Below are 23303 nucleotides of genomic sequence, written 5' to 3'. Positions count from 1 at the left end.
TGATAATAAAAATTGGAAAAACAAATAAATAAATAAAATAAGATTCTGGTACCTCAGAAAATAACAGCAAATATTGGCAAATCTTGAATTTCCTTCCAGTTATAAAACTTCTGTATACCAAAAAAATAATTGCCAGAATAGAAAACAAAAACAGTCTTCAGCTGGTACTGGTGACTCATGCCTGCAATCGCAGCTACTCAAGATGCTGAGTTCTGACTATTGTGAATCAAAGCCAGCCCAGGAAGGAGTCTGTGAGACTCTTATCTCCACTTAACCACCAAAAACCACAGTGAAGCTGTGGCTCAAGTGGTAGAGCACATCTTGAACAAAAAACAACTAAGGGACAGGACCCAGGTCCTATGTTCATACCCCAGGACAGGCACACACACCAAAAAAAAGAAACCAACCCCAAACTACATAGAAATTCCATCTCACCCAGTAAGGATGGCTATCAGCATCAACAAAACAAAAATCAACATATGTTGCCAAGGATAGAGGGATAAAGTCTTACATACTAGAAACTAGGCCCTGAGCTCAACCCTCAGAACTGACAGCAAAAAAGAGGGGGCATAATCTAAGTAAATTATATGCATGTGTGGAAATAATATATACTAATAAGTAATCATCTGAGTGCTGGTGGCTCACATCTGTAGTCCTACCTAATCAAGACACTAAGATCTGAGGATCATAATTTGAAGTCAGTCTGAGCAGGAAAACCTATGAGACTTATCTCAAGTTAACTATGTCCAGAAAAGCTAGAACTGGATCAAGTGGTAAAGCAGTAGCCTTGAGCAAAAGAGTTCAGAGATAGTGCCCAGGCCCTGAGTTCAAGCCCCAGGACTGGTACAAAAAAAGTCATCAGATAGAAGCATCTGGCCACAGGTAGTTTACGGTCCCACAGTCCAGTGGAGGGATAAGTTTACTGGCTGATCATTTCAACCATTTCTGTGCTTGTGCACTTGTGCCTTGCTAGCACAAAACTGCCCAAACCCAGAACCATTATCTTACTAAATCTAATGTTATTATTCCAAAGAAAATTTGAAGTTTCCCCATTGCCTACATATTTTTGTGCTTGCTACACCACAGACTATGTGTAGCTTGAAATATATTTATTTATTAAGTTCAGCAGTATCATTGTTCATAATTCATGCCAAATCTTTTTCACATAAAATCAATAGGTTCTTAAGAAAGGTTGTTTTTAGCTGGGCACAGGTAGCTCACAGCTACATGGAAGGCTAAGGTCTAAGGCTTGTGATTCAAAGCCAGATTGGTCAGGAAAGTCTGTGAGACTCTTATCTCCAATAAGCTCAAATGCTAGCCTTGAGCACAAAGGAGCTCAGGGACAGCACCCAGGCCCTGGTTTGAAGCCCCTGGACCAGCAAAAAAGAAAGAAAAGACAAGAAAAAGAAAAGAGCGAGAGGGAGAAAGAACAAGAAAGAAAGGTGTTTAAAATGGCTGAATGAAAGGATAGTGAAGAACCATATAATAGAAGAATGAAAGACTTTGTTTCAGGTGCAGATGAAGGCTTTAAAACTGTTAATAGACAGGAAATGAAAAATGGTCATAAAACAAATAGCTGAAATCTTCAGGTTACTGAATACTACTGAGAGTAAAATGGGGATTCAAAAGAGCTACAGAATCTCTTGCATTGACTTGATTGCCATATTTTGGAACCCAAAATATCTTCTTGACATCTCATGTACTCAAGTTCTCATAGGGTATTGAGCTGTCAGGAATCATAGCTATAATAAACCCAATCTACTTGTGTATTATATAGTCTTGATTTGAGTTAGTGGCAAAGAACATAGGCATTGGAAATCCTATGCCATGTTTTTTAAGTTAGAAGACTCTTATATGCAGTACAGGAAGGCATATCCACATCAGTATCTACCTTTCTCCTAAGAAAATGACCCCTAAGAATCAGTTCTGGATAACTACTGAAAAGTTACCTCCAGGCTTAGTGCAAGCACCCAGTAAGTTGACCACATTGAGGTGATGACCAATGTGAATGAGAATCTTCAATTCTGACATCAAAGCTTTGCACTCACTGGATGTTGCACAATCTGCTTGAAATAAACACAGAAATTTCACAATACAATTTCTGTCCCTGGTAGAAGTAAATAAAACAGAGAAAACCCTACATACTGATAAGAAATAGGAGAGAGGGGCTGGGGATATAGCCTAGTGGCAAGAGTGCCTGCCTCGGATACACGAGGCCCTAGGTTCGATTCCCCAGCACCACATATACAGAAAACGGCCAGAAGCGGCGCTGTGGCTCAAGTGGCAGAGTGCTAGCCTTGAGCGGGAAGAAGCCAGGGACTGTGCTCAGGCCCTGAGTCCAAGGCCCAGGACTGGCCAAAAAAAAAAGAAATAGGAGAGAGGTCTAGAACACAATCACTCATTTACTGGTTGTCCTTTGCAAAACATATAAATAAGTACATAACTAAAACATTGACATGTACTCATTTACTTATTCTCTAAACAGTATGTACTTTCAGTAAATCTTCCATGTTCTTGTTTTGAAATGGGCACTCATAGCTATTCCTTCTTGTTATAAACTTTTTCTGAGTTTCTGACCTGGAAGGGATAATCAGTAAATTGCCTCGAATTGGTTTAAGTACTATTCTGTGTGGCTATGTGGCATTAAGGAGCATGGATTGAGTAGTTTCAGAATATATAAACACAAATTTACCTGCTCAAGACTAGAAGCATACTATTGCTTAATGCATCCCTGAACATCAGAGAATAGAATTGTAATTCTATCTAAGCACATTTTATGTCATTTAATTTATACTAAGCCAAAGAAAGGCCCTGTAGAAATTTTGGTGATCAGATCCTGCTGTTGACTTATATTGACATTACAATGAACTATAATTGTGAAAATTTCACTTCTACACTTAGGTACTACCAAAAAGGGAAATAACAAATAAGCTGTCATGTAAGGTCCCTTGATTATTGACTCCAATTTCCAAGGCTGATGTTTCCATGGACACATAGGTTGAATGAGGGTAGAAGTTGATTTCAGTCCAGATTTCCGCCTGCCCTGAGAATACCTGCAAATTGCCTACATAGCCTCCCAAGGTATAAAAACATCACCTTTTAGCATTTTCACTGCCACTGTTTTACAAGTTGATTCTCTGTCGATGCCAAAGGCACAAGCTTCTATCACTTTACCAAAGGCACCATGACCAAGAATTTTACCTGCGGGGGTAAGAAGTGAAAATGAGCATTAGTGAAAAGACACCAGAGAGAAGGATATATTTGGATTTGGTAATGGATAACAGAACTTCTAAGACAAGTGTTTATGAGGAGACTTTCACAACTCTCCTGTAGAAAATACTAATGCTTTGATGGTACATGTTTTCTTTCAGTGGTAAATTTTTTCTTCAAAACATTTATTACTTCTCAACATTATATTATTCAAGACATTATTATGTTGTTTAAATTATTTTACTTATTTCTTTGTCTATTTTACTAGACTGTAAACTCAGTAAAGGTGTCTTCTTCATCACTGTACTCCTAGTGCCCACAATAATGTTAGTGCATGGTTGATGTCTAATAAATGTAGGTAGAATAAGAGAATGCAGTGGTAGAAAAAACTATTTGGGTATGTGAAGGACTCACTAGTTATTAGAATTCTGGATACATTTCTATAGACATTCATTCTATTTCTCTATCATTTATTATCAAAGAGTATTAAAAACTAAGTCTTAATATTTTTTAGCATTTTAAAGCAATAAAAAGATTTCCAAATGTTATTTCACTGGATTCTCATGAAAGTTATATGAAACAATATTAATATCTTCATTTTGTAGATGAGAAAAGAATAAACCTCAGTGTATTGCCTAGTCTAAATTTACCTTGGGATATCTATCTATCCATCCATCCATCCATCCTTCTATGTATCTATACCTTGTATATCTAAAAATTCCCAGTCTCGTGTCACAATACATCTCTGCTATCTTAATTTATTGTAGCAGAAATAATTTAATGAGCTGATGGAAAGGGTCAGAATCTACTTTTGAAGGATATTTATATCTATTAGAAACTTAAAAAAGGGGAACACCTTGTTGAAGAACAAAGAATTATTCTATGTTAAGAAAATGTCATTCCTGGGGTTGGGAATATGACCTAGTGTTAGAGTGCTTGCCTTGCATACACGAAGCCCTGGGTTCAAATCTTCAGCACCATGTATATAGAAAAAGCCAGAAGTAGTACTGTGGCTCAAGTGGTAGAGTGCTAGCCCTGAGTAAAAAGAATCCAGGAACAGTGCTCAGGCCCTGAGTTCAAGCCCAGGACTGACAAAAAATGCCAGTCCTATTGCCACTATGTGTGTGTGAGAGAGAGAGCAGGGAGGGGGAGAGACAGAGACAGAGAGAAACAGACAGAGACAGAAAGAGAGATAGAGAGACAGAGATGGTACTTGGGCTTGAACACATGTCCACCTGAGCAGTGTGACTTAGCTTTTTAACTCAAGGCTACCAATGAACCACTCGATCCATAGCTCCACTTCTGGATTTTTACTGGTTAACTGGAGATAAGGATCTCATGGATTTGTTTGTTGGGTTAGCTTCAAACTGTGATACCCAAATTGCAATCTTCTGAGTAGATACAATTGCAGTCACGAGGTACTAGTGCCTGTTCAGTTACCATCATTGAGATGCATCCCACTTTGTCTAAAGACATCAGATCTACGGACAATAACCCAGGTGCAAGCTAGATTGCAATTGGTTTATTTTTTCCACAATGATGTCGTAAGTCTATTGACAAAGGAATGTTGGCAGATATTGGTACTCACCCAGCTGTAACCGATCTCTCGGGAATTCCCATTTACTGTCATCATAGGGAAGCCTGTCACATTGTTGATCCAGAGGCATCTCTTCTGGATCCATTATGATGGAGAGGTAGCCAGTTTTTATTTCTGACACATTGGGCTGCAAAGAAGTGGGAGGGAGAATATTACTATGTTTTCTTGATGTGTTATAAGGGCTCTGGAATTTCCTATTTTAAATTTTAGGGTAGCTCAGAAACTCAGAAAGATACTTAAGCAAGTAAAGATAATAAGGACGACTGTACACACATTATGATTTAAATGAAACCAACAACTTAGGATAATGGGCCAATACTCATGCAGAAACACTGAAAATTTAAAAATAAAGATTACTGTCAGTGAAAATTACAAATTAGAGAACTTAAGGGCTATGTCCTTCCCCCAAAGCAACTAATAAGGCAGCAGAAATGGTCATCGTCAATATTTGAAGAGCACTTGAATCTGTTAAAAACTACAATAACAAGAGAAGGCCTTGATGAAGAAAAAAGCAGTTGCTTTATGGCAAGAGTGTGTCATAACATTTTAACTAGGCATCTCCTGGTATTAGGAGCATAAATAAAAACACTAGCAACTACTGGGGGTATATATTCCTAATGTCAAAAGTAGCAATATAACGTTAAAGTTAGGCCCATAGGTTTTAAGCTATCTAGAAGGTCCCCCAAGGATCAGTAGTACACAGACTTCTCTTTATTTAGCCATACTTAGAACATAAGCAGAGAATGGTTATATTCACAGGCAAGACTGCTGAAAGCATTTGTAGGTAAGGCTATTGGCCAAAACACTCTGCAAAAAGGTATAGAACTTTGCACAAATGAGATACAAAAGGGAATAAGAGCTTAAAACATTTCTGTGTATAGTGATAGGCATGCTTTGGGCATGACAGTATGATAAGAAAAGTCTTTTGCCATTTTCTAGACTTGAAAGCAGGAAGTGAAGGCTAAAGCTGAAATGTTAATATCATGCCTAAGAATTAACAGCGACTATACACAGAACCAGCATGTTGTAATAGTTCTGTGTATCAACAATAACAACAAAAAAACACCTCAGGAAAACAATCACATTAAAAACAGCCTTAAAAAGCCTTAAATACCTGGGAAAAAATTTAATAAGTGAATAACTGAATGAAGAAATCCAAGAAGCTATCAAAAAATCAAAAAGTGGAAAGTACTCCCATGCTCATAGATCTGTAGCATCAACATTGTTAATTAAAATGGTTTCACTACTAGCAGCAATCTATATATCCCACTCAATTTCCATCAAATTTCCAATGACATTTTTTACAGTGGTAAAAAAAATTCTAAGTTCAGATGGAAGCACAGAAGACCTCTTATTCCCAAGTCAATCCTGAGATAAAGACCATTTATTGTTAGAGGCATGGAACAAAAACAGAATGGTACTGATACAAAACAGACATATAGAACAATGAAATAGAATATACAGCTGGGCACTGGTGGCTCACACCTGTAATCTTAGCTGCTTAGGAGGCTGAGATCTGAGGATCTCTGATCAAAGCCAGCGTCGTCAGAAAAGTCCACGACACTATTATCTTCAATTAGCAACCAGAAAAAAAGAAAAGAAAAAAAAAAACGGAGCGGTGCTGTGGTTCAGCTAGCGTTGAGCTGAAGAGCTAAGGGACAGCGCCCAAGCCTAGAGTTCAACCACCATAACCGATAAAAAAAAATTTTAAAAAGAGAGAAATAGAATAGACAACCTGGAAATAAGCCCCCACAGTCAGAACATGCTAATCTTCTTAAAAAGGTACACAAAAATCATTGTTGAAGAAAAGACAGTCTCTCAACAAATGGTGCTGGGAAGACTGGGGTGTCCACATGTAGAAAACTGAAACAGTTCCCTTTCTCTCACTCTGTACAAATATCAACTGAGAATGGTTCAATGATTTTAATGTAAGACATGAAGCATTGGAACTACTACAAGAAAATATATCTTTACTGGAAGATAAAGGAATAAACACAAAAATAATCTTGAACAGAACTGTAATTGCTCAGCAAATAACAGGAAGTTTTGTCAAGTGGGATTGCATCAAAATGAAAAAGTTATTTCACAGCAAAGGAAATAGTAACTAGAATCAAGAAACACTACAGAGGGAAGAAAATCAACAGTCCAATTATTAACTTGGCAAATGAACTTAATTGACAATTCTCAAAAGAAGTACAAATGGAGAGGGTAAACAATGGTGAAATGGTGAATATGGTCAAAGGACTTTACATGCATCTATGCAGAGCAATGTAACTTGTTGATATTGTTTTAAGGGGTGGTGGGCTGAGGGATCTATTGAGCAAGGTACATTGTGTGTATATATGGTAATATTACAATTAGTGATTATACAACTAATATGTAATAAAATAGTTTCAAAAGTAAAATGCTTAAAATTCATGATTCTAAAAAATAAGTCACAGTGAAAGTATAGCAAGAAAGAAAATGAAAAATAATAGAATACTCTCAGATAACAAAACTAATTCTGTCACTAGTAGACCTGTCCTACAAAAAATACTAAAGTAAGTCCACACTGAAATCATAGTAGACAGTGACTTAGACCAAGACAGTGAAATAGGGACAAATGATAAAAGCTACCATGGAAGAAAAGATAAATATTATTGTATTTTTACATTTTAAAGCATCAATTAGTTGTACAAAAGAGTTATATTTTGATAAGTACATATATGCATCCATGAATCTTGATTAGACTCAATTCCTCCATCACTCTCCCTCATTCTTCTCTCCTTTTCTCCAAATGCATTCTAACAAACTTCACTGTTCTGTTTTCAGACATGTGCATGAAGTATTTTGACCACATCCACCTTCCTTTATCCTCTGTATCTGCCCCTCAAATCCCTCTATAATCTACACCTGGGATAGGAGGTATTTTATAGGCCTCTCATTTTTTTCTTGTATGCTGTGTCCAAATAGTTTTCACTGCAGTATTTCACACATTCATATATAGTATTTTAATCAGATTGACCTTTTTGCTTACTCTCTCTCCTTTTCCACTACCCCCTATTATTCAACAGCTTTCAGTGATTTTAGCTTTGTCTTTATTCAAAGCTACACTATATTTCAGTTTTCAACTTCCAACATTATCTTTTCCTCTCAACTCTTCAAATCCCTCAAACATCCCCACAATTACAAAGCATGTTTTACGTATACATCTGTATGTATATATATACATATATACATACACATATATACATGTACACACATATGTGTACATGTATATATTAATGTATTTAGAGTATGTTTATCTTTTAGGTACAGCATACACTTAGGAGAGAAAATATGTGGCCTTCTCCTTTGAACCTGGCTTACTTTGTTTAACATTATTTTCTCAAGTTGCATCCATTTCCCTGTAAATGATACAATTTCATTCTTCTTTAAAGCCAAATAATTCTCCGTTTTGTGTGTGCATGTACCAAATTTTCTTGACTTTTCAGGAGCTGTAAGACATCTGTACTGTTTTGATAGACTGGATATAGTGAATAGTACTGCAATAAACACGAGTGTCATAAATGTTTCTGTTATATCCTGACATATTTCTTGAGATATATGCCCAAAATTGGTATCAGTGGATTGTATGATAGTTCTTTTTTTTTTTTTAGTTTTTCAGTCTTATGAGAAACCTCTATGATTATTTCCAAAGTGGTTCCTCACTTGGTTAAATGGAAATATTTTAAAATTCTTCCTACTACGCTTTTAGAAAGATTCCTCTAACAGACACCCAACATATTTTCTTGTTTTCTCATTCTCTAAAGAACAGTCTTTGCCATCAATGTTCTTTGCTCTAGCTCCTCAAGCAAATATGACAGCTGAATAAAGACTTGAAATTGGGATTCCTAAACCCCAGCTGGTATTATTGTTGCTATTATCGATCTAACAGCCCTACAGAGTAATAATGCAGCTAGCAACTTGTATTTGCATTTTAAAAATGAGTCTGCCATACAATCATCACATTACTATATATAATCACCAAGTTTCTATACTCATCTATAGGAAGTTCCTCAAAGAACTGGACCCATAGGAAATGAAGAGCAATAAGATAGATGGAGGAATTCAAGGAGATACAGCATTATATATGTGCAGATCTGGATTGGATGTTGAGATACAAAATCATTGATAGACTTAAAATCTGAGTAAGCTTATATTCATTTATAACATTTTTGTCACAATGTTATATTTTGTTTTGATATTTTATCATCTATATGGAATATGTTAGAATTATGAAGACCATATGAGAGATCTCTATATTAGTTTTAGAGTTGTTTTGTTTCTTTTTCTCTGTCAGTCTTGAACTTGAACTCAGGGTACTGTCTATGGGCTTATTTTTGCTCAAGGCTAGCACTCTACCACTTGAGCCACAGATTCAGGTCCAGCTTTTTCTCTTTTTGTGGTACTGAGGAATCAAACTCAGGGCTTCATGCATATAAAGCAAGCATTCTTAACACTAAGCCATTCTCAGCCCTCTGTATTTGTTTTACAATTTTTATGTCCAAACTTACTTCAAACCAAAAAAGTGTAAGAAAAATGCTCCAGCTGAAACAATGTTTGGAAATACCAATTCTCAAGTGACACACAGATAATGTAAACCTAAACATAGTGTGTAGTAATAGATCACACAGGTGACCCTGCTTAAGTCACAGCATTCCCAAGGAAAGGGAAGACAAAACAGATGAAACACGAAACTAAATGTGATACCATTTGTGTCTCAACATGAGAATTTGTCTTCCCATCAGGATCATATCCCTGCCATCTTCACTTACTGTATGATATTTTTTCTCCTGCTCCTTTTTGGCCTTTTCCTTTTATCCTTCCACATTTCAATAATAAACTGTGTGAGGTACCACAAAAAAAAAGAACTGGACTCATAAGGCTTTAAGGGACTTGAAGAAACCTTTAGTCACTGGGAGAAGATCTTTACCGACCATTCAACGGACAAAGGCTTCATATCTAAAATATATGCAGAACTAAAAAAATTACCCTCTTCCAAAACAAAACCGTAAAGAACCAATAGCCCCCTCATCAAGTGGGCTAAAGACTTACAAAGAGACTTCTCTGATGAGGAAATGAGAATGGCCAGGAGACATATGAAAAAATGCTCTACATCACTGGCCATAAAAGAAATGCAAATCAAAACAGCATTGAGATTCCATCTCACCCCAGTAAGAATGCCATATATCAAGAAAACTAACAATAACAATTGTTGGAGGGGACGTGGCCAAAAGGGAACACTACTTCACTGTTGGTGGGAATGTAAACTGGTTCAGCCACTATGGCAAGCAGTATGGAGATTCCTCAGAAGGCTAAATATAGAACTCCCCTATGACCCAGCAGCCCCACTTTTGGATATCTATCCAAAAGACCACAAACAAAATCACAGTAATGCCACCAGCACAACAATGTTCATCGCAGCACAATTTGTCATAGCGAGAATCTGGAACCAACCCAGATGCCCCTCCGTAGACGAATGGATCAGGAAAATGTGGTACATATACACAATGGAATTTTATGCCTCTGTCAGAAAGAATGACATTGTCCCATTCATAAGGAAATGGAAAGACTTGGAAAAAATTATACGAAGTGAAGTGAGCCAGACCCAAAGAAACATGGACTCTATGGTCTCCCTTATTGGGAATAATTAGTACAGGTTTAGGCAAGTCATAGCAGAGCACCACAAGGCCCAATAGCTATACCCTTATGAACACCTAAGATGATGCTAAGTGAAATGAACTCCATGTTATGGAGACAATTGTTATATCACAGTTGTAACTACTTTCAACGTCCCATGTGTATCTGTAGCTTCTATTATTGATGATGTTCTTGTATCACCTTCCTGTGGTTGTACCTACACTATCTCTGTAATCTTACCTGAGTATATTGGAAACCGTGTATACTGGTATTGGAACTAGGAAATTGAAAGGGAATACCAAAATTGAGAGACACGGGGTAAAAAAAAGACAAACAACTACAAAAGCAATACTTGCAAAACTGTTTGGTGTAAGTGAACTGAACACCTCAGTGGGGGAAAGGGAAAGGGGGAGGGGGGAGGGGGTATGAGGGACAAGGTAACAAACAGTACAAGTAATGTATCCAATGCCTAACGTATGAAACTGTAACCTCTCTGTACATCAGTTTGATAATAAAAATTTGAAAAAAAAAGAAACTTTTAGTCAACTGCTTTTCAAACTTTGACTTCAAAAACAAACAAGGAAACTCACAGTCAATATTATTAAGCATAAGTGGAAGCTGGGCACTAGTGGCTCACACCTGTAATACATGTGCTAAAGAGGATGAGATCTGAGGATTCAGGTATGAAGCCAACCCAGGCAGGAAAGTCCGTGAGATTCATATAACCAATTAATCACCAAAAATCTGGAAGTAGAGCTGTGGCTCAAGTGCTAGAGTCTTGAGCAGAAAAAAATAAATAAATGCAGACTGGAGGCATGGCTCTGTTGTAGAACATTAGCCCGTGAGTTAAAGGGTAAGGTATGGAATTTTAGTCCCTGCCTCAGATAAAAAACTATAAATCAATAAACTAAAAATAAATAAACAAATAAATAAATGGAGAGATAAAAAATTTACTACATGTGACTGGAATAAGTAACTTTTTGTGACTATTTTCCCATTTGCATTTTTAGTATGTATAAATATGTGGACATAGAAAAAAATAAAAATTCAAAACTTTTTAATCCACTTCTTCATGATATATTTTGTCAGGAATGCTTTGGGAGACTCTCTTTAGAGCAGACCAGATAACCTACATTTCTTCCTAGCGCTTTTTCTATTCTACCATGTGGTTTTATTTAGACAGATGATATCTAACTGTACTAATTTTGAAATTGTTGTAGCTTGATACTTTTAAAATATAAATTAAGCAATCCATCATTTCCTGTCTTATTTGGAAACCACAAATACCACTTTCTAAAGGATCTTGGAGCTAGGTGCAGGTACAAATCGAGTTGTGGCTTGAAGTGATAGGACATTAGTTTTGAGCAAAAAAAAAAAAATCAACTCAAGGACAGTTTCCAGGCCCTCAGTTCAAGACCCAGGGTACACACACACACACACACACACACACACACACACACACACACACACACACACACAGAGAGAGAGAGAGATTTTGGGGCAGGATGCTGGCAGCTCACACTTGTAATCCTAGCTACTCCGGAGACTGAACCTATGGATGGAGTTCAAATACAGCCAGACCAGAAAAGGAAGTGGAACATTGTTAGCCTTAAGCAAAAAAGCTGAGACAACACCTAGGCCCTGAGTCCAACTTCAATTGCTGACCTGTTTGTGTGCAAGGACGTGTACACCTGAATCTCTCTTTATTTCTCTTCCATTTTTCTATTTCTCCACTCTGATATTTTATTAGATACCTTTCAATATTTTGTAGATGCATGGATAAATGTTTATTTTCAAGATTATCTTGTTTGTTTTGTATATCCATTCTTCTGGAAAAGCTCTAGATTCATTGTGTCACTAATTTCCAAACTACTTTTGAACTGTTGTATATACTTTACTTTTTATCACACTTCTTTTATCTCCTGAAAACCTAACAGTGACACTAAAATTAATTCAGGTTGATTAGGTGTTTCAAAACTAAATATGCAACTGTCTATTGTCTTTAGATTAATGTATTTCATCAAAACAAGGAGCATTACTTTTAACCACAACTAGGAACACTTACAGGAAAAGTTATCATATCAATGACATTAAGAGGTGATACTATTGGAAAATAGAAGGACAAAAAGAAAAAAGAAATGCATTTGTAGGGTGTCATAATTAACCCCGGGATCCTAGTTACTTGGGACACAAAAATCAAGAGGATCTCAGTTTGAGGCCAGTTTAGTCAAAATGTTTAGGAAATCATATCTCAACTAAGAAAGCTGGGTGTAGTGGTAATGAGCCTGTCATCTTACATGGGAGACATAAATGGAAGGGTTACAGTCCAGGCTGCTTCAGACATAAATGTGAGACCTTAATGGAAAAATAATGAAAGCACAAAAAACTAAATGTGCAGATTAAGTAGTAGAGGGCCTTCCTAGCAAGTACAAAGCCTTGAATTTAGACTCTAGTGTCTTAAAATTAGATGTATCCCACTTTGTTGGCTGTAGATGACTGCATTCCATCAAACAAAATATATTTCTATGCTTTATAGAACCATACAGACAGATTTAAAACGTGTTTGAATTTAATTATGCAATGACATTTTATAAAATAGGAATTTTCAGTTATACCAGATACTGCTTTTGTACCCATTAATAAAATATTTTTCTTTATTTTCATTTTTCTTTATATTGGCATATATTAGATTGTAAAATATTAAATTGTAAAATATGATTTCCATTATGAACTTTCCAACATGCATATAATCTAATATAATCTCCTCTATGACTCATATTTATCACAACCCCTCCTGCCTGCTCATTTGTCCTTTCTCATTCTCTTCCAACTCTCAAGTAGCCTCCCTTGTACTTTCATGACCTTGAGTTTCTCCTCTAACTTCTAAAACTGAAAGAAATTATATAAAACTTGTGTTTGTGGGACTGGCTTATTTCATTAATATGATAATCTCTAGCTCAATGTATTTTTAAAGAAAATGACACAATCTATTTTTGTCAGTCATGGGAATGAACTCAGGGCCTGGGCACTGTATCTGACTGAGCTCTTTTCTTCAGGCTTAGTGATCTACCACTTTGAGCCACAGTACCCCTTCTAGTTTTCTAGTGGTTATTTGGCCATAAGAGTCTCACAGACTTTCCTGCCCAGGCTGACTTTTAACCATGATTCTCAGATCTCAGTCTCCTGTGTAGCTAGAATTATACACATGAGACACCAGTGCCCAGCAATTTTATTCTTTTTAATGGATAATTAAAAATCTATTGTAGCCAGGTGCTGACATTGCACTCTGTTGTTTCTCTTTATGTGATGAAGTGTTGTTTTATTTTAATCCAATCTCATTTATCAACTATTCTCTTATTTCCTGAGCTATTGGAGACCTATTAAGAAATTTCTGTGAGTTAGGGGTCAGTGGCTCATACTTGTAATCCTAGCTACTCAGAAGGCAGAGACCTGAGAATTGTAAGTTCAAAGTGCAGAGTTCAAAACTCTTATCTCCAAGTCATCACCAAAAGCCAGAAGTGGAGATGTGGAAAAGCCAAGTGAGAGAGAGCACAAGGCCCTGAGTTCAAGCCTCACTATTGGCATGCACATACACAAAAAAACTCCTGTGAGATTAAGTGGGATATATTGTAATGATATGTCAAACTGTAACAATGACATTATCTTCTCTGTTACTAATATAAGATTGTATGTATGTATGTATGTATATGTAAAGATATATTATATGTTATATAATTTCCCTGCCTCCTCATCTATAAATACTTTTGTCTTTTCCTTTTTTTTTTTTTTGCCAGTCCTGAGGCTTGAACTCAGGGCCTGAGCACTGCCCCTGGCTTCTTTTTGCTCAAATCTAGCACTCTACCACTTGAGCCACTTCCAGCTTTTTCTGTTTTTGTGGTGCTATGGAATCGATCCCAGGGCTTCACGCACCTTAGGCAAGCACTCTACCCCTAAGCCACATTTCCAGCCCCCTTTTTTCTTTTGAAGGAGTAATCAGGAAAAAGTTTACCTACTCAATCTTCCTTGTACATTCTTTTATTCATTTCTATTTGATGTTCCAATAGATTGGGAGATATTTAAGTGTCCTTTTGTTTAATAACTATTTTGTCACATGATCCATACATATTTGAAAAAGGAAAATAAAAGAGAGAACATAGAGTGAAGAAAGTGAATACCATCCACTTGTAGGTGTGAGGAGGAAACTTAATTCTGTCTTGGTTGATGCTTTGATGAGATTCCTCCTTGTCCTGAGATATTGATAAAGGATGCCAGCTAGCTCCCAGGGCTCATACTATTCTTCCTAGGCTTGCCTGTGTTACAAAAATATTACCAGCAGGTGGCAGAATAATCATAGAAAGGGACTGGTGACCAAACCATAGAAGTTACCTGTTTTCTTTTGTGACAGAGGAATACATTTTTTACTTTGTGCCAATTCCTCCTACCCCAAATAAATGAAGTTCCTCTCCTAGGTATGTATCTTGAAGTGTTTCCTCTACTTTTTCCTGTAGATTTAATTACTAGATTAAGGGCTTTGATCCATATTTTATTGCTTGTTTTACAAGGTAGGGAATGGAGAACTAATTTTAATCTTCTATAGGTGGTTATACAGTTTTCCCAGAACCAGTTGGTTAAAAGGATTTTTGCTGTACATATTTTTAGCAACTTTGTGAAGAATAAGATGCAAGTACCTACTTGAGCTTATATCTTCTTTGTTTTTTTGGCCAGTCCTGGGGCTTGGACTCAGGGCCTGAGCACTGTCCCTGGCTTCCTTTTGGCTCAAGGCTAGCACTCTGCCACTTGAACCACAGCACCACTTCTGGCCGTTTTCTGTATATGTGGTGCTGGGGAATCGAACCCAGGGTCTCATGTATACGAAGCAAGCTCTCTCGCCACTAGGCCATATCCCCAGCCCCTTATATCTTCTTTTGTACTCTATTAATATATTTTTCTGGTTTTGTGCCAATACCATTTTCTTTTATTGCTGTGGCTTTGTACAATTGTGATAACTCCCCTAATTGCTTATTTTTCTCAGGATTGCTTTAACAGGTTCTTTTGTGTTTCTATATGTTTTAGGATTTAGGTTTTGTGTTTGTATGAAGAATGTCAACTGAATCTTACAGGAGTTTCCATTGCATTTGCTTATTTCCTTTGGTAGTATAGTCATTTCAACATTATTTGTTCTGTCCATATATTCACATTATATGTAAATGTATATGTAAACATGATGTTTCCTTCATCATCTCCTACAATTTATTTCTTCAATGTTTTAGTGTTCATTATAGATTTCTGTAATATTTTGTTTTTTATCCCAAAACAATTTTTGAGGTTATTGTGAATGGGATTTCTTTTTTGACTTCTAATTCATCAAGTTCATTGCCAGTGTATAGAAAAGCTAGACTGATTTTGTATCATGCTACTGTGCTGAAATTGTTTATCGGATCTAATTTTTTCTAGAAGACTCTTAATGGTCTTTTAAATATAAGATGATGTCATTTGAAACCAGATACTTTGATTGTTTTCCTATTTGTATTCCTTTAATTAATATCTTTTACCTTATGGCTGTGGATACAAATTCAAGCACAATATTAAATAACAATGGTGATAGTGGTTATCTCATTCTTGCTTTTAGAAGAAATGTCTTCAGTTTTTCCCTATCCAGAATAATACTGACTATAGGTTTGTCATGCATAGCCTTATGGTGAAGTATAGTCCTTCCTGAAATAAACAAGCCATGAAGAGGAAACCTGACTCCTTATGGGCCTCTATATTCAGCCCATATACAGACCCCACCTCTAAACTAGGAACTACAAGAGCCTCCAGGTGATTTCTTTTCCTCCTGGAGTTAACTAGAGATCAAGCGGAGTGTCTGAGCAGTAGGTGAATCTTTGACTACAAGGCTATATACTCTGCCTAGAATTGAGAAACTGTACATCAATACTACCACTACCTCAATATGCCTGATCATAAAAATCTTAATTAAAAAATTAAAATAATTTGGACCCTGGTGTCTCAATCCTGTAACCCTAACTACTCAGGAGGCTGAGATCTGAGGATTGTGGTTCAAAGCCAGCACAGGACAGGAAAGTCTGTGAAACTCTTATCTCCAGTTAACCACCAGAAAAACAGAAGTGGAACTATGGCTCAAAGTGGTAGAGCACTAGCCTTGAGTGAAAAGGCTCAGGGACAGGGACAGGCCCTGAGTTAAAGCACTATGACCAATGGACTGACAGACAATAAATTTTAAAACAATAAATAAACAAACATGAAAGTAAGAACAAAATTATGTAATTTTCAGGAAAAATAATGGAACTGGAGATATTTTAAGTGGAAAAAAAACTCAAGACACACATACTTCATGTTTTCTTGCATGTTAAGAATCTACATCTACAGAAGAATTAATTAAAAGCCAAGCACTGATGGCTCATGCCCATAACCCTAGCTACTTAGGAGGCTTATATGCGAGGTTCACAGTTCCAAACAGGCTGAAGCAGAAAATTCTATGAGAGTTTGATCTCCAGTTTGCAGTAAAAAGCCAAAACTGGAACTTTGGCGTAAGTGGCAAAGGGATAGGGGAAGGGGATAGGGGAAGGGGAAGGGGAAGGGGAAGGGGAAGGGGAAGGGGAAGGGGAAGGGGAAGGGGAAGGGGGAGAAAGAGAAGGGAGAGAAAGAGAGAGAAAGAGAAGAGAGAACAGAAGAAAGAAAGAAAAAAGAAAGAAAGAAAGAAAGAAAGAAAGAAAGAAAGAAAGAAAGAAAGAAAGAAAGAAAGAAAGAAAGAAAGAAAGAAAGAAAGAAAGGAGGGAGGGAGGGAAGGAGGGAGGAAGGAAGGAAGGAAGGAAGGAAGGAAGGAAGGAAGGAAGGAAGGAAGGAAGGAAGGAAGGAAGGAAGGAAAGGAAAGGAAAGGAAAGGAAGGAAAGGAAAGGAAAGGAAGGAAGGAAGGAAGGAAAATTGGCATGGAAACAGGTAATCAAGAGAGCTTTAGCTTTGACAACTGTAGGTTAATACATGTTTATGAAAACATATTAGCAAGTATTAGCATTTTAGCATGAATCTTAAACACTAACCTAAATGTATATTATAATTCATCAAGAATGATGCTAGACAGAAAGAACAAAAAATTAAAGATGGAACTGATAGCACACAGTCAAAAGTTCATCATATTAGAGTCCCAAGTGCAAATGCACATACACTATTTGCACATACCCTCTGCTGCCCAGATAAGCACTGTCTCATTCCAAGAGACTGTTTTGAGACAAAGTTTATACAAACTTCTCTATTTAGACTATCTAAACCATACATGATAAAGTCTTAAGGTCCCAAGTACCTTCTACTCTTACCTTTTGAAGTTTGCGAATGATCAAAGTTAGAAGAAGCCAGAAAAGTGTAGCTGTGAGACCAGTACAAACAAGAATGATGACTTCAATATTAGACTTCTCTTCAGAGACTGTGGACAAGTTAAAAACAGAATTTACTAAGGAAAAAACACTCATCAAATTCTATGTATGTGATTTTTTATGGAGTGTAAGTTTTTCCTTATGAGACATAGATTATTGTACTGGATGGCTCAAAACAACAGGTTGAAGACTTACATTGTAGGTAAATACCTGCAAATATTTCCAACATATGGGCAAGAAAACAAAAGTGAAATATATCTCTGCTTATTAGCTGGCTAAGACAATGGTAGTATAGTGTTGGCTATGGCCTGACACTATCTATTCTTGACTCTTTCCTCATCAGTTTGGGGATTTGGGGCAAGTTACTCATCATTTTCCCAAAGCTCAGCTTTCCTACATAAAAAAATATTGGAGTTATTAAAGGTCTGAAGATATAGCTCAGTACTAGAGTGTTTAGAGTGTCTAGAACATTCAAGGCCCTAGACTTGATCCTCATCACTACAACTTCTATATAAAAAGAAAATGGGGCCAGGTGCCAGTGGCTCATGCCTCTAATCCTAGCTACTCAGGAGGCTGAGATCTCAGTATCACAGTTCAAAGTCCATACACTCTCTTCTCCAATTAACCACCAAAAAAAGACAGAAGTAGAGCTGTGGCTCAAGTGGTAGAGCACCAAGCTTGAGCAGAAAACCCGAGGGACATCACTCAGTCCCTGAGTTCAAGGCCTAGTACAGGCACACAAAAATGGGAATAATACCATATAGATATTAGTCATTTTAGACAAGTGCTAAATGAGAAATGATATATCTAGCAGATAACATATTTAATCTAGTTGCATTGCTATTGGTTTCCTGTTTCTTATTATGTAAACCTTATAGACAATATAGGCAATCCAAATTATAGGGTTTGTCTTCTGTGCCCCATAGAGCTAGATGAGAAAGTGATTCTTACAAACCAAGATTCATATTGTAAATGGTAGCATTTCTTTAAACACACAGAGTTAGCCATTGACAATCATTATTGTAGCACAAAAAGTTGAAGACAACAAAACCTTACCATAACCTTCAGCAAGTATTTCATTTTCTGAGTCTCATATATACTACGAATGTACTCTGAACATTCTATGTTTATACTTCCAAGCACTACTCAATATTTTTCAACAAGCCAAAGGGAACTATCCTCATTTGATAAATCATAACTTGTAAGGCATTACTATGCCTTCATTTGTATCACCTTTGAGAGATAGGAAAGGCAGCTGGCATTATTTTCATTTCACAAATGAGAAAACTAAAAACAAAAGTTTAAGGTTCTAAAATCACTTTCCAAACCATATCATTCCACATACCCTCTTGTCAGAAGTAGATATACAAAGCACTTTTGTGTCTGCTCATTTCCTGTGTTCCACACTGTGCCTCCACCTCCAAATGTCTTTTTTTTTTTAATCCAATCAAATGGTAGTACTGATTACCAATGTAGCCAAGAAGTTCCAACTTACCCTCCACAGTGATAAGAGCTGCTGTGCTCACTTCTCCCAACTCATTGGTTGCTTTGCACAAGTATAGGCCCCCATCATCTTTTTTGGTTCTCTCAATAATTAGGGTGTTGTTCTTAAAAAATATTCCTGCATTAATTAACAATGCTACAGTTATTATATGAAGTATTTGTGCTAGTGTCTAGCCCATCAATGGTTTCCAAGTCAAGGCAATTTGAAGTAGCTATTAAAAACTAAAAGACCTCTTGATAAGTCCTTCGAGACACACCACAGTTCACACTCACCTAAGGCAGGAAGAACAGGAACTCCGTTTTTGAACCAGTGGATCTGGGGACATGGCACCCCACCTGCTTTGCAATCTAGTAAAATCTTCCCACTGGTATTGACTTCAATATTGGTGAGATTCTCAATAATGAATGGGGCTACTCTTTCTGTAGAAAACAGGATAAAGAAAGCCAATAATGAGGCAGGGTATCACAAATATGTTATTTGATATCTGTTGTACTCTTTATATTTAACTAGACATATGTATGGGAAATAATTACCATATGAAAAGGCAGGAGGATGGGTGAGAAAAAAAAAAACTTGACCTTTTTCAGGCTAGAGAAGTGTTTTTTGTTTTGAACTTGTGATATCAGGACCACAAAGTTATTATATTTCCAAATTTTTATAATGTTTTTACCAAGAGTCAAAATTCATGAACAATCTTTTCTTTGGAATGTGCCCAAGAGACACTGGGAAGCAAATGAGTGACCACACTACACTATAAGGGATAAAAGAGCCACGGTCACTGGGCACTGGTGGCTCATGCCTGTAATACTAGCTATTCAGGAAGCTGAGACCTGAGGATCATGGTTCAAAGCCAGCCCAGGCAATAAAGTCCATGAGACTCTCATCTCCAATTTACTACCAGAAAAACTAGAAGCTGATCTGTGGCTAGTAGTAGAGTGCTAGCCTTGAGCAAATGAGCTCAGGGACAATGTCCAGGCCCTTACTTCAAGCCTTATTACCACAACCACCCCCTGCCCCCCACAAAAAAAGAGCAATGATCTATCCTGGTTCCAAAGGTTGGAAAAGGTGAAAAACATCCCCAATTTTACCTCTAATTAAGAGCTGGGTATTGCGTTGCATCATTTTGGTTGTATTTGTCGCTGCCCAGGCCTTGCACTTGTACTGTCCCTTATCCTGCTGTGTCACATTCTTAATCACCAGAGTTGATGAAATGGAATAGTTAGTTCTGAAGCTTTCATTGTCTGTAACAGGAATCTTCTCTCCAGAGGGGCTGAACCAAGCAAGCTGATTATACATATATTTAGCTGCCTTGCACTTGAGCCGAGCATCATAGCCTTCGATTGTAGACACTAAAGGTTCTGCCTCAACGAAGTCAGCCACATCTGTGAAGATAAACAAATATTATGAAGATATCCAAGCAAGATAATCTGGTATGTAAGAACATTCTCACATGTTCGCACTGGTACAGGAGCTTGAACTCAGGGTGTGGGTGCTGTCCCTTAGCTGTTCACTGAAGGCTGGGGTTATGCTACTTGAGCCACTGCTGCATTTTCTGCTGGTTAATTGATGATAAAAGTCTTACAGACTTTCCTGCTTAGGCTGGCTTCAAACCTCAATCCTCAGATAGCAGCGTCTGAATTAGCTCGGATTAGCTAGGATTATGGGCATGAGTAAGTACCCTGTTCCCTTCTCTTTCTTGAAAGCTAAGTTTCTGAGAGAAAGCATATACCCTTAATGAAAAATCTAGTAGTGGAGACTTAAAGACACTAAGTTTTCATTGTCATATTTTGAGTTGCACTTTTCCACAAAATTATAAAACTGTACACACAAATAAGGTAGATTTTATGTTGTAATAGATGTACATATTGTTTGGTGTTTAAACCAGGTTAAATCTGTCAGATTTATCTATCTTTGCATCAAGTACTAAATCTATCTAACAAGGTTTATCTGTCATCTCATCATGTATCATTCTTGATGGTGAAAATGTGCAAAATTCCTTATCCTAGCTTTTTTAAACTTATGAGCTCATCACCATTATCTCTTGTCACCATACGTGAGCTTCTTACTACTAACTGTAACTTAGTGCAAACTGATTAAACTCTCCCAATTCCTTTCTTCCTCTAGTCTCTTCTGAGATTCTCTTTGTGAATCTTGCCTAAAATATTTTCTAAATATTTTTATTATCTTTAACTAGTTCCACAGAAAAGATGCCATTCAACAAAGCAATTAGTGAATAACAATATGCCTTGATCAATGTTACTTCTTTCATCATTCTCCTCCAACCCTTCCTATCCCACCCCTTCCCCTCAATTTTAATTTTGTAGGCCAAGTATTGGATTTTATATTTTAGGACTGCAACACCCCCACCCCAACATTCCTAAAATATTCTTGTCTCTTCCAATGTCCTGGACCATTTCTGCCATGTTTTGTTCTAGTAGTTTCATTACTCCATGTCTTATATGTGTTTATTTTTATACCTTATTTGTGTTTATTTTTGTAACTTGTGAGAAATAAAGGTCTAATTTCTTTCTTATTAGTGTATACTCATTGTACACACATATTTCACTATGATATTTTCATATATTCATTCAACGTACTTTAATCAATGACAATGAGATAATGAAGAACTTATATTGTCATACCTGCCTTATTTCATTTAAAAATAATAATCTCCAGGGCCATCCATGTTTTCACAAATAACAGGATTGTATCCTGTTTTACAATGAAATAGTAGTCCATTCTTTATTATTGTATTCTCTTTGTGCATTTATCATCGTTGTGAATTGTGCTGTAATGAACGTGGTAGTGCAGATATCTATTCAAAATACCAATTTCAATCTCTTTGTATATGTACACAAGGGTGAGATAGTTGGATCACATAGTAGTTTTAACTTTTTGAGGAACTTACATACTATTTTTCAGACTTGATATACTAATTTCCATTATAACAAAAGTGTGCAAAGGTACCCTTTCTCCACATCCTTTTTAGCACTTAGGGTTTTTTAATGTTTGCTTGACTTTGTATTTTTGATATTAGCCATTCTTACTAGATTGAGATATCTCATTTTGGGTTTAACTTCCATTGCTTCTTCATATACCAGTGGATCATTTGCATGTTCTCTTTTTAGACACATAAGGGTAGGTTTATTGTTCATTTTAAAGTTCGATTATTTGGTTTTGCTACTGATGCTTTCTTTTAGTTCCTTTTAAAATATTTTAGTGCCATAAATGTTTACCTGTAGCCAGATATATAGTTTCTGGAGACTGTTTTCTTTGCTGTAACAAATTGTATAGTCTAATGCAATCTCATTTACTTTTTTTGGTTTCCTGAAATTTAGGTTCTTGAACCTAAAATACTGTTGCTTATTCCAATGTCTTTGTCATTTCTGCAATGTTTTCATCCAGAAGTTTTATTACTCCAGATCTTACACTTAAAGACTACTTGATTTTTGTAATTTGTTGAGAAGTTAGGGTCTAATTTCTTTTCTACTAACGTATAAAAGAGTGATTACAGTGATATTTCCACACATAGTATAATATACTTGGATCATATTCATACTTTCTATCACAATTTATATTGCTCCCCACTCCCCTTTTTCAACAATTTTAATGAGCCGCATTTATCTTCATATATCCCTATAATGTATCCCCAGTAGCAGAGACACAATCATCCCAAGTTTTCATCATAATTTTCTGAGTTTAAATTGTAAAACTTACACATAAAATCATAAAAACTATATATAGTGATAGAGTATCATTTGGCATTGTCATGTACCTATATATATTGTTAAATGTTTAAGCCAGGTTAAACATATCTCCTCTGTGTCTCTTTTGGGCGAGTACTCTGCTATTGTTAGGTAGTTTTTTTCATGAGTTGTTCATTACCAATCTTGTTATTAATATGCTAAAATACTCCTAACTTTCTGTGTTGAGGGAGATA

At 36.5% G+C, this 23303-nt stretch overlaps 1 protein-coding gene across 1 annotated transcript in view; it reads right to left on the bottom strand.

The window, feature by feature from the left end:
* The window catches only part of LOC125344151 (vascular endothelial growth factor receptor kdr-like), a 206469-nt gene that overhangs the window by 69295 nt on the left and 113871 nt on the right, over positions 1–23303 (bottom strand). The window contains exons 14-20 of the mRNA XM_048336761.1: positions 20452–20745; positions 19636–19782; positions 19355–19480; positions 17803–17909; positions 4799–4934; positions 3097–3201; positions 1950–2063 (exon numbers count right to left, since the gene is read on the bottom strand). Of these exons, the coding sequence (XP_048192718.1) occupies positions 1950–2063; positions 3097–3201; positions 4799–4934; positions 17803–17909; positions 19355–19480; positions 19636–19782; positions 20452–20745 (1029 nt within the window). The remainder of the gene's footprint in view (positions 1–1949; positions 2064–3096; positions 3202–4798; positions 4935–17802; positions 17910–19354; positions 19481–19635; positions 19783–20451; positions 20746–23303) is intronic.

This window comes from Perognathus longimembris, chromosome 28 (assembly GCF_023159225.1).
Source record: "Perognathus longimembris pacificus isolate PPM17 chromosome 28, ASM2315922v1, whole genome shotgun sequence".
NCBI lineage: Eukaryota > Metazoa > Chordata > Mammalia > Rodentia > Heteromyidae > Perognathus > Perognathus longimembris.
Note: the sequence above shows the minus strand (reverse complement) of the source record. Positions and strands in the feature narration are given on the sequence as shown.